Source organism: Chiloscyllium plagiosum, chromosome 23 (assembly GCF_004010195.1).
Source record: "Chiloscyllium plagiosum isolate BGI_BamShark_2017 chromosome 23, ASM401019v2, whole genome shotgun sequence".
In the NCBI taxonomy this organism is placed as follows: Eukaryota; Metazoa; Chordata; class Chondrichthyes; order Orectolobiformes; family Hemiscylliidae; genus Chiloscyllium; species Chiloscyllium plagiosum.
In genome coordinates, this window is record NC_057732.1 from 6,590,353 (window position 1) to 6,608,159 (window position 17,807).

The 17,807-nt window shown below is 43.6% G+C and overlaps 1 protein-coding gene across 8 annotated transcripts in view; it reads left to right on the forward strand.

Moving 5' to 3' along the window:
* The window catches only part of sox5 (SRY-box transcription factor 5), a 384,221-nt gene that overhangs the window by 187,723 nt on the left and 178,691 nt on the right, over window positions 1–17,807 (forward strand). For all 8 annotated transcript variants that reach the window (XM_043713394.1, XM_043713395.1, XM_043713397.1 and 5 more), the window contains 2 exons: window positions 1,105–1,277; window positions 7,833–7,901. In XM_043713394.1, the coding sequence (XP_043569329.1) occupies window positions 1,105–1,277; window positions 7,833–7,901 (242 nt within the window). The remainder of the gene's footprint in view (window positions 1–1,104; window positions 1,278–7,832; window positions 7,902–17,807) is intronic.

The following is a 17,807-nucleotide window of genomic DNA, read 5'->3' on the forward strand; positions in this document are numbered from 1 at the left end:
GTGGGAGTGAACTTCACAGAGATTCCTCTGTAACTTCAGAAGAATGGGCAGATGAGTAGGAGAAGTCCCATTATCAGACCACATCTCTCTTGGTTGTGTGTAAGATCTTGCTGCACGAGAGTCGACTGCCACAGTTCCCTGCAACCCACTTCAAAAATGCTCTATTCTCTGTGAATGTTTAGTAACATGTGCCAGGCGCTATACATGTGCAAGTCCTCTCTCCCACATGTGACAGACCTCTGCTTTGCATTTTTAATACTCAACACTAAAGTGCTAATTTCGGTATGGTTTGGCTTGTCATTTCAGAAACTAGAAGTTTTTTTATGACAGCGCCCCTTTAAGCTGATCATAATTAAATAGATCGCTAAACAGCTACATGTGCTGCAGTGGTGATGAGGGATAATAACATGACTGGAGGTGACTGGTGTCACTTGGGCTGAATGGAAAATGAAGATTCGTGTAATGTTTTTAATTATTCTCCATTAACCTTTTGAGTACTGCAAGCCTACTTTAGATTCCGGCATGTACATCTCCTTCCGCGGCACGTCTTCAGAAATAGCTTGCTGTGACTTCCCAATACAGAATGTTAATTGGTATCATTTTCAAAAATTGTGTGTAATGGAACAAGTTAATTCCAAATCTTCTGGAATATATAAGACAATTGTAAGTGCCAAAAAAGCCTCAAAACAGAAAAAAGCTTTGTATCCAAAAAAACAATTGTCAACCAGATCCGATTATTAAGGGACCCGGCACTTTCATAAACATCCATTGGTTTGAAAAGAGCTTAAAAAATGTCCAGTCGTTTAAAAACTTCTTTGGTTATCATTATGTTAAGCAATGGAACAACAATTTTGGATAAACTTCCAGCCATTCTAGTGTGTTGAGTGGTGTAAGGGTGCTAAGTTGAATGACTAACAGAAGTTTAGGCATATAAAGCGAAGGGCGTTGGGATAATTGCTGTTGTTTTGAATGGTCAAATGCTGTGTGCTTCCCAATTGCACCTTCTCTCTATTTACTTGTCCCTCATGCAACAACAATCACAAGCTTTTTTTCCCCCTTTTTCTCTTCTCTTCCCCCTGCTGCCATTTTTTTTCTTTTTAACAGGGACACCAGAAAGTCTAGCAGAGAAAGAACGGCAGCTCATGGCGATGATCAATCAGTTGACAAGCTTGCGTGAACAGTTGCTGGCTGCTCATGATGAACAGAAGAAACTAGCAGCCTCACAGATCGAGAAACAGAGGCAGCAAATGGAACTAGCCAAGCAGCAACAGGAACAAGTGAGTATGGATGAATGGAAGAATTCAGTTTACGGGGAGTCCAAAGGTTTGGAAGCAAAATGCTATATGAAGGGTCTTTAATTTTAAGTGTTTGAAAAGAAATCCCAGGGTTTTACAGGGGGAACACATGGTACCTCTTACTCCCAACATGATGTGAGTATCAGCTGATGTTTGCACTATGACCTATTCCTAATAGTCTGGATCTTTATGACTGAACCAATATCATAAATGCAATAAAAGGTTGTCTTGGGAGCTGTTTAACATAAGTACACTCAAACCATGCTGTGGCTTTGAATTTGAAAGCATTTAATTTAAGGTATAAAACACCATTCATCCATAGGAGTTGGAGCAAATCCTAGAATGATACAACAAGGAGGGCAGTCCAGGTCATTGCCCCTGTACCATGTTATGGACCAGACCAAACTCCCTCAAAATATATTCAAAAGATAGTCTCGATCCTAACTTTTTCTTATTTTAGAGGTATCTTTAAGGTGTTGCATTCCAGATACAACTCGATTGGTCAAACTACTCAATGTTAAGCACTTTATTCGTACACTATAGTTAAATATAACAAAAAGAAGAAATTGTAATAACTTAGCTCTGTTGCAAAGCTCAACAGAATAGCAGATTACTTTACCACTAAACAGTAACTGTTCCAATATAGTAACATCCCATAAACACACCCTTGGCAAAAGGCAAGTTCAGAAAAATATTGTCTCACAGGCAGTACCTCAGTCCAGAAGGAAAAGAAAGCATCAAGAAAACATCTGAGCGAGAGAGAGAGAGAGAGAGAGAGATGTACTGCAGCTTCCACCCAGCTTCAAGATCACAACTGCTATTGAAAACCTGAAGATAAAAATTCTGGTTCTGTGGGAGCTTGACCACACTCATTCAGGCTGCGTCTATTGTTCCAACTGTTTTAAAACAAAAGCACCAAGACCTCACAAGCTGGGATTTTAATTGACAGCTACACACCTCTAACTTAAAACCTTTTTTTAAAAAAAGCTGGACAATACATACTATGGCATAATAAAAGTTGGCTCTTTGGGAATTATTATGTAGCTCTGCGACTCATGACCCATAGCCCGACAAACAAATTCTTTTCAATTATGCATCAATTTCCCTCCTTTGAAATTATTGAATCCCCCTGGAATTTGCTTGCTTACACCTTTTTCAGGTAGTGTGTTCCAGATTATCTGTGTTTAATTAAAAGAAAAATGTCATCTCTCACCAAACCAGCACCCCCAACCCGCCGTCTGCCAATTTTCTTAATTCTTTGGCTTCTCATCATTGGTCCTTTTTGCTGTGTAAACACCAACACTTCATTTTAGTCACCAATTCGAAGTGAGAGGGGAAACGTTTAGGGGAGATATTTGTGGAAAGTTCTTTATGCAGAGGGTGGTGGGTACCTGGAACGTGTTGCCACCGGAGGTGGTAGGGGTGGGTTCAATAGCATCATTTAAAATGTGTCTCGACAGATACATGAATGGGCAGGGAGCAGAGGCATACAAATTCTTAGAAAATAGGTGACAGGTTTAGACTGAAGATCTGGATTGGTGCAGGCTTGGAGGGCCTGTTGCTATGCTGTAATTTTCTTTGCTCTTTACTTTGTGTCAAAACATCTCTCATCAATTCCTCATCACCTCCTTTGCTCTGAATGTTGCTATGAGCAGACAAGAAGGGGAAATTAACTTCCCTGTCTTTTTTACACTCTTTTTGGTCAGTCGCAAGTTTTTTTTTATTTACACAGGTCTAACCCCCCCACTTCAACTTTTTTGATTAGTAAGTTCAAAACCAATTAACAAAGCTTTCTTAAGTGCAAAAGAAGAGCTTTTTTTTCTGGTAAATAATAATCAAACACACAAAGATAGTAAGTTATTTTCTTTAAAAAAGAAAATGTGATGCAGACTGGGGAAAAATAAGATGGCACAGTTTAAAAGTCCTTTCATTAATTTTAAACCAGAGGCTACAGTCGATTTTAATTGTTGACTTGTATCTGCAGCAATGGTGGAGTCGAGAGATATTTTGCATTCTTCTGCATTCATGATTATTTTCCCAAGTTGCTTTTTCACTATGCATTGTTTTTGGGGATGATGGGAGAAACCAGCATGGAGAGAAAATGTTCCTTTTTTTTGTCACAAATTCATTTTACCTTCTCTCCTTTGCTGCTGCAAAGTTGAAATATAGGTCAGTGTATATTGCAGAGTCTGGCTCCATTGTCTTTCCAGGCTGGCCAACTGGCGGGAAAGATTTTAAATTCCACATATGTTCAGTTGCTATGGAGGGGAGGCAGTGGAAAAGTGGTAATGTCACTGGATTAGTTGTGGAGAGCCCCACACTAATGTTATGGGGATGTGTGTTCAGATCCCACTGTAATAAATAGTTTTTAAAAACCTGGAATATAGTGCATCCATGTAACCACTGGCAAATATATTAAAAAAGGAAAATTATTTGCTTCCCTATGTCCTTTTAAAAGGAAGAAATCTGCCATCTTTACCTGGCCCAAATGGTAATTCAGATGTAGAGCAATGTGGTTGACTCTTAATTAGGCATGAGCTATCATTGATGACCATGCCCCATGAAAGAACAAAAATGAATTAACCACAAAGGTTAGCTCAGCGCTGATTGGGGATTGAACCTGGGATAGTCTTGCCCTTTCTAAATTAATACAAGTGATTTGAGAAATTCCCATCTCTTGCAGTTCTCCAGTTATTTTTACCAAAAGGTAGCCACATGGTCCACCAACAGATGTGTTGAGAATTTTCCATTTGATTTAATGGCATAATGTGACTCGGAGTATGAAGCAAAGCTCTCTTGACTGAACCAAATGAATAGCTGATGAAGAGCTTTTGCCTGAAACGTTGATTCTCCTGCTCCTCGGATGCTGCCTGACCTCTGTGCATTTCCAGCACAGCACTCTCGACTTTAATCTTGAGCATCTGCAGTCCTCACTTTCACCAAATGAATGGCTAGCCTGTACAAATACAGCATTGCTTCAGCTGGAAAATGGTGCGGTGCAAGTTCGAGGTTGCTACTCAGTGTTGATGTAGCAGCTCAAAACAAAATACGATAAAATAAGATCTTAACAGACTATAGAATAATCCAGACCTTTGCTGGCTTTTCCTTCAGCTCATCATTCATTAAAGTAACTTTCCGTTGCCTACTTCCTGTACACATTGGCTCACTGATCACTGCTATCTAATCCTGCACCAAGATCTGTCCATCCTTGCTCCTACGTTCATTGACTCGCATTGTCTTTTGGGTTCCTCAAACCTCAGATATAAGTCTGTTATCCTTGCATTTGAATCACTCTATAATCTCACTTCTTGCTATCTCTGTAACCGCCGCCATCCCCTGTGAGAACTTAAAGTGTCCAAGTAACACTGGCTAACTTGTTCTTCTCCCCTCACGCTGCTGTTGTCAAAAGGGCAGGCTGGACCTCTGTTTAATACCTCATCCCAGAGACTGATTGCTCTGGCTGTGTCCAACTCCATCAGTACTGCACCAATGTGTCTGCCTGGATTAAGGGTTCATGATTTCTGGAGTGGGAATTGAACCCATAACCTTCTGACTCGGTTGAGAGTACCACTTAAGGAACCACTGCTTTAAAAACAACCAAACCTTTGGTATTTGCATTTGTATGATGAATGAGAGATACTTAATAGGAAACTAGCTTTTTATTATTGGGTCAAAAGCTTTCTCATGCAAATTAAGACAATTGACTACACACAGACATTTAAGCTATGTTTAACTCAATTCTCCAAAAGGATAAACAACTCCTCTTTAAAATGATGAAGTACACTGTGGATAATTTCCTTAAAATGGTCAAAGTCCAAAGTGTGAGTAGTCTATTGTTTTAATTAGCATGATAAAGTCTTTGACCTAATAATAAAAGCCTTAGTTTCCTCTTGCGTATCTTCAGTTCATTGTACATTTGCAAATGTCAAAGGTTTGTTATTAATGGGAGGTGAGTAGATTCCACATTTCACTAGTTGGCTCATTTGCCTGTTTTTATTTTAATTGTACTGTAATTAAAAGCCAGCCTTACCTTGAAACAATCTGTTGCAATCTGCAACAAAGCAAAAAATTTGCAATGAATGTAACAACTGTTCCTGGTAAACAATCAAATCACTTCCATTTAATTAGTATTGTGTCACATCATTGTGTATCCTTTGATCGGGTTGGCAGCTTTTGTTTTTGATGAACTAGCAATCAACTTCTGAATTGCAATCTGTCAGCAAGTCAAGATTGTTCACTGCGACTAATCATCCAGTACAGCCTACAAAGCTTTTGTTAGTCTAATTAAATTGTATTTCCGGTTTAATTTGTATGATGCCTTTCAACGTAACCCCTCCCCCCCCCCACCCCAAACACACACGAACACCTAACCAAATCCATTTGTCTTAGTTGCTTGACAAAATAAATTTTTTAAAAGGTTTAGCAGGCGCATTAAGAGAGAAATCAGGCCCATAATGTCAATCAGAGTCCATGTTCTTTTAGGTCAGAAGGTCAAAGGTTCAAGTCGCACTCTTGAGACGTAAGGATGTCATCCAGGATGACACTCCTGATGCATGGGAGTGCTGCATTCTGGGAAATTCAATCTTCTGGATGGAACGCTAAATCAATTCCAGACTCTCAACTGGATGCAAAAGATCCAACAGCACTATTTCAAAGAATAAAACAGGGGAGTTCTCCTCTTGGAAAATATTTGATGATTCATTGCCACTTCACTGCTTGTGGGAGCTTGCTGCACATTCGCTGTCACCTGTCCCCCTACGCATAGGGCCTACACTTCAATTCACTGTAAAGCATTGTCCTGGGGTGGGCAAAGGGTGCTACGTAAATTCCCATAAACTCTAATCACGTTCCCATCTGGAATGGGTGAGACTGGCCTAGATCATTATAGTAACTCACTCGCATCCACCAGCCTCACACACTCGAATAACTCCTTTTGACCCCCTCCCCCCCCATCGAAATGTGTACATAAAAGAAACAGCTCTTCAGTCTAATCGCTGTACAGTTGTGGCCCAGGAACAGGTCGGTGAGTTTAGTGCTGGAGAATAGCAAACAGTGAAGGGAATGGAGTGAGGATGAATGAAAGGAAATCTTTGGTGCACTTAGGGCATGAAAAGCCAGAAGTTGAAGTGAGTACTCATTTCCCATGGCCAAAATCCGCTGTAGACAATTAGACATTGCGAGACTGTTTTCCTTTACTCAGCTGATTTACAGCACAACTCTCTTTTATCTGCAGCAAGTGGGTGTTGGGATGGTGGCATAGTGGTAATGCCACTGAACTCGCAATCCAGAGGCCCAAGGTTAATGCTGTTGGTCTTGGGTTTGAATCCCACCCTCTTCTTCCGACCTGACCTGGTTCAATTTAACTTTCATTAATTAAATCTAGAATTGAAAGCTAGTCTCAGTGCCTCGAAACTAACCAATTTGTAAAATTTTATCTGGTTCACCCTTCCGGGATGGAAATCTGCTGTGACCTCAGACAAGAAACAATATGGCTGATTCATAAACGGTGCGGCATGCCACTCAGTTTACAGATGGCCACATCTCATGAAAGGATAATTAAAGGAAAGGCCAAAATGGGGTGTGGAGGCCAGAAGTGGGGCATTTCAGTTGAGTCCACCTTTGTAAAGTTATGGAAACCAGATATTATAGATGCAGGGGATCTGGTACAAATGGGATGGTCATTTGGTCCCATTAGTTCTGGGCTGTCACTTTTCAAAGAGCAATAAGATGAAATTCACCCTCCATGGGGACAGCAATACAGTAGATGGGCTTGATATTACCAGCTTCTGGAGAGGCCACGACAGATGAAAGTGCCCGTAAAATGGTGGAAAGCACTGGGCGCAGCAGGCTATGGTTTGGCTTTGTGCCCATTGGTTACCACAACCATTTGAAATGCCCAATTAAGGGCCATTCTTTCCCCTGACACCTCCCCTGACTACATCCTCCCCTGCCCAGTATCATATCCGTGCTGGGAGATACCAGGAAACCTGCCTGATTGATCTTCTCGTGAGCACACTCCTGCGCCCACAGCTCTGCAATAGATGACCCACTCCTTCTAAATTTGGCCCTGTACCCTTTGTTTATAAATGTATCCCTTACGTATGAAAATGCCTCCTAGCATGGTGGTCCAATCTCTTTTTTTTTCCCTTGGCCTCAACAGCACCCACTGCTGGTGGCACGCCGACCTCTCTGGGCTGCTTTCTCTTGGGCCAAACCTGTTGGCTCCTCTGTGCTGACCAATGCCAGTAGAATGCCAGGGACCTGATGCCCTTCCTATGCAGGCTACCAATCCAGTGTTTCAGGTCAATGGCTTTTTTTTTTGGAAAAATTGGAATCGGAAAATGGTGAAAGAGCAACTCCGGAGCTAGAGTCCGGTCTAGGAGCCAGAAGAGGAAGAGAGCTTCTGCGATAGGCTGGAGGGCACAAGAAACTAAATGAAGGAAGAGGATGATGGGACTTAGCTAAAGGAAGCAGTCATGGTAAAAGTATCTTCTAAATTGACACCGTAGCAATTTCATTCCTTGTCCTTCCTTACAGATCGCTAGGCAACAGCAGCAGCTACTACAACAACAACACAAGATCAACCTCCTTCAGCAGCAAATCCAGGTCAGAGTTCAGCCTCTCTCTCTCTCTCTCTCTAGGAGTTGTAATTGTTGTTGATATTTTGTCTGCTCTCAGGGCTGTGGAGAGATGTTTTTTGAAGGATCCTCACGGTGTAAGAATGCGGGGGGTGGTGTGGTGTTGTGTGGGGAGGGTAGCGATTACTGTAACCTCTTCCCAAGCGCACAGGTGTTGGTGGGGGAGGGGGGTACACCTTGCAGGCACTGTCTGCTTCTCATGCAGCTAGACCAATCAGACTCTGGGCTGAATGGCCTCCCTTGGTGATCCTACAGGGTTTGCTACATTAGCAGTGGACTGGTGTGTATGAGTATCTCAATTGGGTTGTTCCCATTCAAATCAACTATCCCTCCGAAATGCACTACAGCATTTTGTGTCCCCGTCCATGTAATCTCCCAAGTTGCACGTGTTCCGCTAAAATCTGCATTTCCCACCCCCCCCCCCACCCCTTCTCCTCCCTCTCTGCATTCTCCTCTCTGCTCCCCCAGACACCCCAACGCTGAAAAATCTCCTGATCAAATGGCACCATTGTGCATTCTCCCGTTGAGAGTCTGGTGGTGAGTCTAGGCAGTGAGAGCTGAAGGGAAAAATGATTCCTTTCCGATTCCCAACCAACATCCCCACTCAAACCCACCCCGCCCCTCCAAACCCACACATACACGTACACAGAGCAGAAAGGTTAATTTTTTGCTCCAATAACGTGGGGTATGGAGGTGTCATTTTATTACTTGGGCTCCATCCCCACCCCTCTTACTAAATAATCTCAGCAAACTCAGCACAGCTCAGGAATGGTTTCCAATGTTCAATCATTTCCCAAGAGGGAAGTGCACTTCAGCACCGTCATTGTTGGAGGTGGGGGTGGGAGGGTTATTGTCCTCCCTTACATTTACAATTAATAGGTACTATTGTTAGCTTTTTCTTTATATTTGAAACTCTGTTTTAGCCCCGTTTGAGACGAGGAAGACCCCATGTTCCCCCTCTGGAAGGTTCCCAGTGCTTATGTAGGTGTCTGCTTAGGCAGACTTGGAGCGTTCTGTGGCAAACAAGACTGGGCACTGCAGAAATTGAGGTTCCGACAGGCTGCTGCCTTGGGATTTCCTCTCCTCTGCATGTTTCTCTCTGCCTCTGATCTGTGCTGCCTTTCAAAGGAGGCAGGTTTTTGCGTCGGGTGCAGCGAACTTCCCAGGAATCACAAGTTGACATTGTAAGTGGAGCTTTCAGGTGAAGTGTCCTTGAAGCTCTTCCTCTTTGAGTGCCTTGAGAGCATAGCCTGGTCTCCACACAAGGGCTGCTTTAGGAAGTGGCTGTCAGGCATTCTGGCTACAGCGTCTACCCAACTTGGCACGCCAGCTCGACATCCAACAATGTTCTGAAATCTGTCGACAGGACCCTCGATCCATTGTTTTATCGCTGAGCCTTGCTGCTCACGGGAGACGCCCCAGATTCCTAGAGGAAAGGCAGAGTTCTTTAAACATGCCCTCCAATCTGCCTTCACTTTGCATTGAAGAAGCAATCCACAGCGAGCCATAGTTTGCATCAACTGCTCACTCACATGTCAGAATCGATCGACACATTAAAACTCCTGTCCATAACGCTGTTAGAAATACGACATTCAGCCCCTTGAGCCTGCTCCACCAATAGTAGGATCATGGCTGATCCAACACTCCTCACATCCACGATCCTGCCCTTTCCCCATAATTCTTGATTGCCAACCTGATCAAGAATCCAACTGTCTCAGCCTTAAATGCCCTCACTGCTCTCTGTGCCAAGTAGTTCCAAAGATTCTTAATCCCCTTGCGAGACAAAATTCCTCCTCATCTCAGTCTTAAATTGGTCTCCCTTTATTCTGAGACTACGTCCTATGGTCCTCGACTCTCCCATGAGGGAACCATCCTCTAAGCATTTATTCTGTCAAGCCCTTTTAAAATTCTTATATGTTTCAATGAGATCACTTCTCATTGTTCTAAACTCCAGTGAGTAGAATTCCAACCTATTTAACCATTGCTCATACAACAATCCCTCCATACCACAGAGATCACCCGAGCAAACCTTCTCAGTACTGCTGAGGCAGTACTGTCATTGGAAGCAGTACTGTCTTTTTTTTAAGTAAGGGGTCCGAAGCTGCTCTCAGTATTCCAGATGTGGTCTCACTGGCACCTTATACAGTTACAGTCAGACTACCGTACTTTTATACTCCAACCCCTTTGGAATAAGGGCCAATATTCCATTAGCCTTCCTGTCCAATGGTAAAACACAGGGGCTGACGCTCATCCAGCTGAGGTCTATCAGACTGGAGGTCAATCCTTTGTCAAAAAGCTCAGTGTATTCTTAAAGTTATGTGCGAATCATCCTGCAAGAATATAAAGATGCTCCCATTGACCAATTGGTACACAGTGAAAAGGAACTTGCTATTCATCCAGTGATGATAGAGGAGTCCTTATGACCTACCTCTCTGACTAATCTCTTGGCAGTTTGACTCTTGTGTCACTCAGTGTCGGAGTTGTGAAATGCCTCGAGTTGCTCCATTACATTAACCATGCTTCAGAAGTTGCTTTGGCCAATATTTTATCCCTGAAATAAATGACCCCCCCCCCCCCATCTTTTTTTTTGTGGAACCTTGCTCTGTCTGGCTGCTGGGTTTCCAACATGAACAGCAGTACCTGTACTTCAGAAAGCACTTCATTGGCTGTAAGATACTTCGGGACATTCTTATAAATGGTGAAAGGTGCTGTATAAATGTCAGTCCTTTTATTTTCTTCCACGCCCATCAAGATCACTCCGATAAACATTGACTAATAAGCCCCCATCAGGGACTGACTCACAGTGTGGTGTGCAGTGCCCTGACAACTCAGGTCATTATTAGGTTCAGTCACTGAACCATACCTGGAGGTGAAGCCTCTGTTTGTAACGTTAGCCATGACTCTCTGCACTACACTTGCTTGTGCTGAGGACGTTCCTTCTCCTCAAGCCCCCTTGTCCCAAGCTGCTGCACAGATGCCACTTTAAACTTCCCTTCGGGATGGGTGGCAGTCTGGTTTTCCCTGTGGGTTGGCCCCAACCCTTCTCTCTGAACATTCAGTCTCTGCAGATTGGCACCAAGGCTGGTATTGCAATCCTTGGCATCCAATGCTCTCTCTTAGAGTGTGCTTCCTACCCTATTCATTGAACCTTATAGCTTGCTCCGTAAATAAGATGTCATTTAGGAAAAGATTTGCTGCTGATCAGCTTATAGGGTTTCTCTTGGCATTTGTGAGATAACAAAAGGGCATAGGTTTAGGGTGAGAGGGGAGAGATATAAAAGGGACAACTTTTTCCACACAGAGGGTGGTGCGTGTATGGAACCAGGTATCAGAGCAGGTGGTGGAGGCTGGTACAATTGCAGCATTTAAAATTCTGGAGTAGTGGTGCTGGAAGAACACAGCAGTTCAGGCAGCATCCGAGGAGCAGTAAAATTGACGTTTCGGGCAAAAGCCCTTCATCAGGAATTTGCCCGAAACGTCGATTTTACTGCTCCTCGGATGCTGCCTGAACTGCTGTGTTCTTCCAGCACCACTAATCCAGAATCTGGTTTCCAGCATCTACAGTCATTGTTTTTACCTTGCAGCATTTAAAAGGCATCTGGATGAGTATATGAATAGGAAGGATTTGGAGGGATATGGGCCGGGTGCTGGCAGGTGGGACTAGATTGGGTTGGTATATCTGGTTGGCATGGACGGGTTGGACTGAAGGGTCTGTTTCCATGCTGTACATCTCTATGACTTTATAACAAAACATTGTTACAGAGGGAATGTTATGGACTTATGATGCGGGTCTGAAAAGCTGTCAACAGATGTTAAAGGATTTGACTATTTAAAATCAACCTGATTCTGAGAGGTTTTTTTTGGGTGTGATTTCCAGCAATGTACAAGACTCTTTGGAGTCTGAAAGTCCATTATTACTTGATTCCTTTATTATTTGATCATTTTATTCTTCCAGTGCAAATGAAGGTTTTCAACAAAGCGATGTGAATTGGCAGAACACCAATTTAAAGTGAACTTAGAGCCTGTTATATTCCGTATATCAGGGAGAGTCAAGTTCAAATCCGCAGCATTGAAATCTCCACATCCTCCAATTCATTTACCTTCCCCACACCAGCCCCCACAACCAAAATAAAGATGGAAGGGTTGAAAGAGAGAGAGAGAGAGAGAGAGCGAGACATTTATTCCACACTATTCTAGGCCACAGCAAGTCCTTTACAGGTGATGAAGTATGGTTTTAAGTGTAGTTGTTGATGTCATGTTGGAAGCCCAGCGAGATCTCATGTACAACAACATACTATTGACCAGCTCACCGTTTTTAGTGAAGTTGGTTGAGAGATGCCTATTGGCCAAGAACCTGCTGCCATGGTCATGTCACTGGTCTAGTCATGTCAAAGCCAAGATCCCGGTTCTGGCAACATGAGGTAGAATCCCACACTTGCTGATGGTGAAATTTGAATTGGACTTTTTTAAGAATAAAAGTCAGAAACTGGAAAGTCAGGCCAGGGGAATTGGCCATTCTGGCCCTATCTGGCCTTCAATTGACTCCAGACCCTCAGCAATGTGGTTGACACTTAAGTGCCCTCTGAAAAGACCAAGCAAACCGCTCAGTTATATCAGTTGCGAGTTTATGCAGCACCTTATCGAATTTGGAAATCCAACTATGCCACATCTACAATTTCCCCTTAATTCACCCTGTGTGTTACATCGTAATGGAACTCTGTTTTAAAAATCAGTTTGCCAAATACATTTCCCTTTAACAAAACTGTATCTGATGGTGTTATACAAAAAAATCAATGAAGCGCAGAAGTCAGAAACAAAAGCAGACATTGCTGGAAAATCCCAGCAGGTCTGGCAGCACCTGTGGAGGGAAAGCAGAATTAATGTTTGGGTCCAGTGACCCTTCTTCCAAACACTCTGAAGGCTGCAAAGAAGGCTCACCGGACTCTAAATGTTAACACTGATTTCTCAACCCAGATGCTGCCAGACCTGTTGAGCTTTTCCAGCAATTTTTGTTTTAATTCCTGATTGTATTGTGATTTGCTGGGCCCCCTGCTGCAGCCTCTTTAATAATGGATTCTGGCATTTCCCAAAGATGTTCAGCTAACTGGCCTGTCTCTTTCTGCTTCTTATTTCTCTCCTTTCTTGAATAGAAGTGTTATGTTTGCAAGTTTCTAAATCACTGGAACTTTTTTTTTTAACCAAAACTAGGGACTTTTTTTGGAATATTACAACCAATGCATTCACTATCTATACAGCCACTAGATTTTTAAAAAAATCTTACGATAGAGGTCATCAAGTCTACGAGACTTGTCACTCTTTAGTTCCAAATGGGGAATCTTACAAGACTGTGTGGGCTGTGACAAGATGCCAAAATGGGCAAGAGATTCAAGGCTTACTGCAGGAAAGCAGAGGCATGTGCAGACAGGGACAATGTTGGGGAAAAACCTGAGGTGAAACAGCATCAGAGGGCAGTCTGAGGGAATTATGGATTACTGGAAGTGACCACATCCATGGCCTTTGTATGGGGACGGCCATCATTACCGTGTCATGTTGGGATCAGGGAACAAAGGAGACAGAGGTAGAACATAGAACATAGAAAAGTAATGCACAGAACAGGCCCTTTGGCCCACGATGTTGTGCCGAGGTTTAATCCTACTGTAAAATATAATAACCTATGCATCCCTCAACTCACTGCTCTCCATGTGTCTGTCCAGCAGTCGCTTAAATGTCCCTAATGACTCTGCTTCCACCACCACAGCTGGCAACGCATTCCATGCATTCACAACTCTCTGCATAAAAAATCAACCTCTGACATCTCCTCTTTACCTTTCCCCTAATATCTTAAACCCTCTACCCGTCAATCCTGCCCTGGGGAAAAGTCTCTGGCTATTGACTCTATCTATTCCTCTCATTATCTTGTATACCTCGATCAGGTCTCTTCTCTTCCTCCTTCTCTTCAGAAACAGAAGTCCGTGCTTTTTCAACCTCTCTTCATAAGGCAAGCCCTCCAGTCCAGGCAGCATCCTGGTAAACCTTCTTTGCACCCTCTCCAAAACCTCTGTATCTTTCCTATAGTAGGGCGACCAGAACTGGACACAATATTCCAAGGTGAAGTTCAATGTAGTGTGTCTCCGCGTGGGGAAAGGGGAGAGGTGGAAACGGGCTGTTGGGATAGTGCGGTGTAAAATGGGATATGGAGGTACCACCAACCAGGCTGAGTTCAATGTCCACTGTGAGCTACATTCTCTACCATCATTTGCACCTTCTCTGGATGTCAAATGCATTTGGGAAATGACTGGAGGGGACGGAATCTGCCAGTTCAATGGGAGACGTATGGATCCACATCTGCTGGATACTAGGATACTGATGAAGCAAATCGATGAAGTTGCAAAATCCAGCATGGAATTTGTACTCATTACACGCATTTGCAATGAATGCAGGGTGAACATGTGTTTAAATTATTGATTTGCACCATGTCATTGGAGGTGTAACTTCATGGGAGACTGGTTAGCAAGGTTAGGTCTAATGGGATATAGGGAGAACTAGCCGTTTGGATACAGAACTGGCTCGAAGATAGAAAACCGAAGGTGGTGGTGGAGGGTTGTTTTTCAGACTGGAGGCCTGTGACCAGTGGGGTGGCATAAGGATCGGTGCTAGGTCCATTACTTTCATCATTTAAATAAATGATTTGGCTGTGAACATAGGAGGTGTAGTTAGTAAGTTTGTAGATGGCACCAAAATTGGAGGTGTAATGGACAGCGAAGAAGGTTACCTCAGATTACAACAGGATCTTGATCAGATGGGCCAATGGGCTGAGGTGTGGCAGATAGAGTTTAATTTAGATAAATGCAAGATGCTGCATCTTTGGGAAAGCAAATCTTAACAGGACTTGTATAGGTAAGGTCCTAGGGAGTGTTGCTGAACCTATGCACCCATCAACTCACTGCTATCCATGTGTCTGTCCAGCAGTCACTTAAATAATGACTCTGCTTCCACCACCACCACTGACAACAAGTTGCTGAGTGCAGGTTCATAACTCCTTGAAAGTAGAGTCGCAGTAGATAGCGTAGTGAAGAAGGTGTTTGGCATGCTTTCCTTTATTGGTCAGAGTATTGAGTACAGGAAGTTGGGAGGTCATGTTGCGGCAGTACAGGACATTGGTTTGGCCACTGTTGGAATATTGTGTACAATTCTGGTCTCCTTCCTTTCGGAAAGATGTTGTGAAACTTGAAAGGGTTCAGAAAAGATTGACCAGGATGTTGCCAAGGTTGGAGGATTTGAGCTATAGGGAGAGGCTGAACAGGCTGGGGCTGTTTTCCCTGGAGCGTCAGCATCAGAGGCTGAGGGGTGACCTTATAGAGGTTTATAAAATCATGGGTATGGATGGGATAAATAGACAGAGTCTTTTTGCTGGGTTGTGGAGTTCATAACTTGAGGACATAGGTTTAGTGTGTGAGGGGGACGATACAAAGGAGACCTAAGGGGTAACGTTATCATGCAGAGGGTGGTGCGAGTATGGAATGAGCTGCCAGAGGAAGTGGTGGAGGCTGGTACAATTGCACCATATGAACAGGAAGCGTTTGGAGGGATATGGGCCAGCTGCTGGCAAGTGGGACGAGATTTGTTGAGATATCTGGTCGGCGTGGACGAGTTGGACCCAAGGGTCTGTTTCCGTGCTGTACACCTCTATGACTCTATGGCTCTATAATGACTGTCAGATTAATACACCACCAAATCATTCTCCCTCTGAAGAAGTCCCATGGTTCTCTGGGGACGATGATAACTTTACCTTACTATGATATTGGATTCACTGTCTGGAAATGTAGTGGAGGAGGCAGATTTAAGAGCACAATGGATGATTGTTGGGTAGGAAATGGGGCAAAGGCATAGGATTGACATCTGTTAATAGGTGCAGGTAGGATGGGCACATAGCCTGCATATGCATTGTTGTAATTTGCAATTCTGTTTTTACATTTGCTAGTTTTCTGTTATATTCCAGTTCTCCCCTTAGAATCATAGAAGCCCCTACAGTGTGGAAGCAGGCCATTCAGCCCATCGAGTCCATATCACCCCTTCAAAGAGCATCCCATCCAGACCCACCCCCCCTATCCTAATCCTATAACCCTGCATATCCCACTGGCTAATCCACCTAGGACACTATGGGCAATTTAGCATGGCCAATTCACCTAACCTGCACATCTTAGGACAGTGGGAGGAAACCAGAGGAAACCCATGCAGACACAGGGAGAATGTTCAAACTCCACATTGAGAGTCGCCCGAGACTGGAGTCGATCCTGGGTCCCTGGTGCTGTGAGGCAGCAGTGCTAACCACTGAGCCAACGTGCTGCCCCCTTTACTAATTTTTTATATCAGTCATCCTTTGCCGGTAGCTAAATTATTCCCAATATTCTGGGCTACTTACAATCTTTCCATTTGATGGAACAACCCCTTTGAAATCCTGCACCCTGAACTGCCCCCATTTTGTCTGTGCTTTATTCATGTTGCAGAAGATAAGTTGAAACCGTTTCTGTTACAACTTGGGGAAGCCTCACCCGTCTATCACTGCTCGCTTCTGGACACACTACCATAAAGAGTACTAAAATGAAGAGTGCTGTCCTGTACCCTTTTTTGGCTTGAATCTTTTGGTGGTAAATCATTTGTGTGTCAGCAGCAGCTGTTTCCATAAAATTTTAAATGTTGACTCTCACTATTCACTGAAGCAGCCCCAGCTCCATTTAAAAAAAGGGAAATCAAGTGTTTCCCATGACTTTGCAACCTTTTCCCAAACAACTGAGGCTTAACAATTGCTTCTCACAGAAGCTAACGCAGCTGATGTCCTATTGCTTACCAGAATGGGACCCCACCCAGTGTCTGCAGATAAGTCCCTGTGAACTCATGTATGTGTACACGGACACACACACAGACATAGACACACACACACACTCTCTCTCTCGACATCCCTCTGTCTTGACATTCAGTCAACATGGGGGCTCCTGAGCTGGAGCTGATTCACTCTGATTGCTTTTCTTTCTTCTTTTCTAATTTTTTCTTTTTTTTTGGTTCATCTAAGGGTTTTTTTTTCCTCTCTCTCTGCTCACCTTCTGGAGGGAACTCGGCTGTGGAGGCAGCAACAGTGGTGATAGCAGCAGCTGGGGGCCCCAGAGTGCAGACTTTGTGGGCCCCCCCGTGAGGGGGTTGGTGTGCCCAGGCAGAACTCTGGCAGTCGGCAGCGTTGTGATAGTGGTTGGGGGCACGGAGTGGCAGCAGAAAGGGACTCTAGTGGTTGGCGGTGCGGGGAATGAGAGATCAAGCCCTCCTGGGGAAACAACTGCAGATCTATAACTAAAGAAGGACTGTAAACTGGAACTTTTAACTTTTATTTCTTGTTTACTACTTTATACATCAGGAACTGTAATGTCAAACTTTTAACAATTTCTTTATTTTTCTCGTCTTTACCTAAGGTTTTGTACCTTGGTACCTTGTACCTAAGATGGCGCTGTAAATGGCACTATTTACTGTATTCCTGTTTCTCCATACTTGGCAATAAAACCTAATTCAATTCCGTTCAATTCAATACACATGCATGCGTGCATGCGCACACACACACCGATAGACACATCATCTTGCGAATTTCAAACAGCACTGGTTCCCTACCCATGCGTAAAGGGACAGCTTTGCCTTGCAGCACTGTTTAAATGGGAGGCTGGAAGAAGGGGACTGTCACTGCCACCTGACCATCCCAATCCCTGCCTTGCCTCGCAACTATCTTCAGTGAGCAATTGAGTTTTTCTTTAATCCATTAAAGTATTCCTTTCACACACCTCAAAAACACAAAGCTTTTGTCAGTACTTTTAATCAAGTTGCTCAGACATGC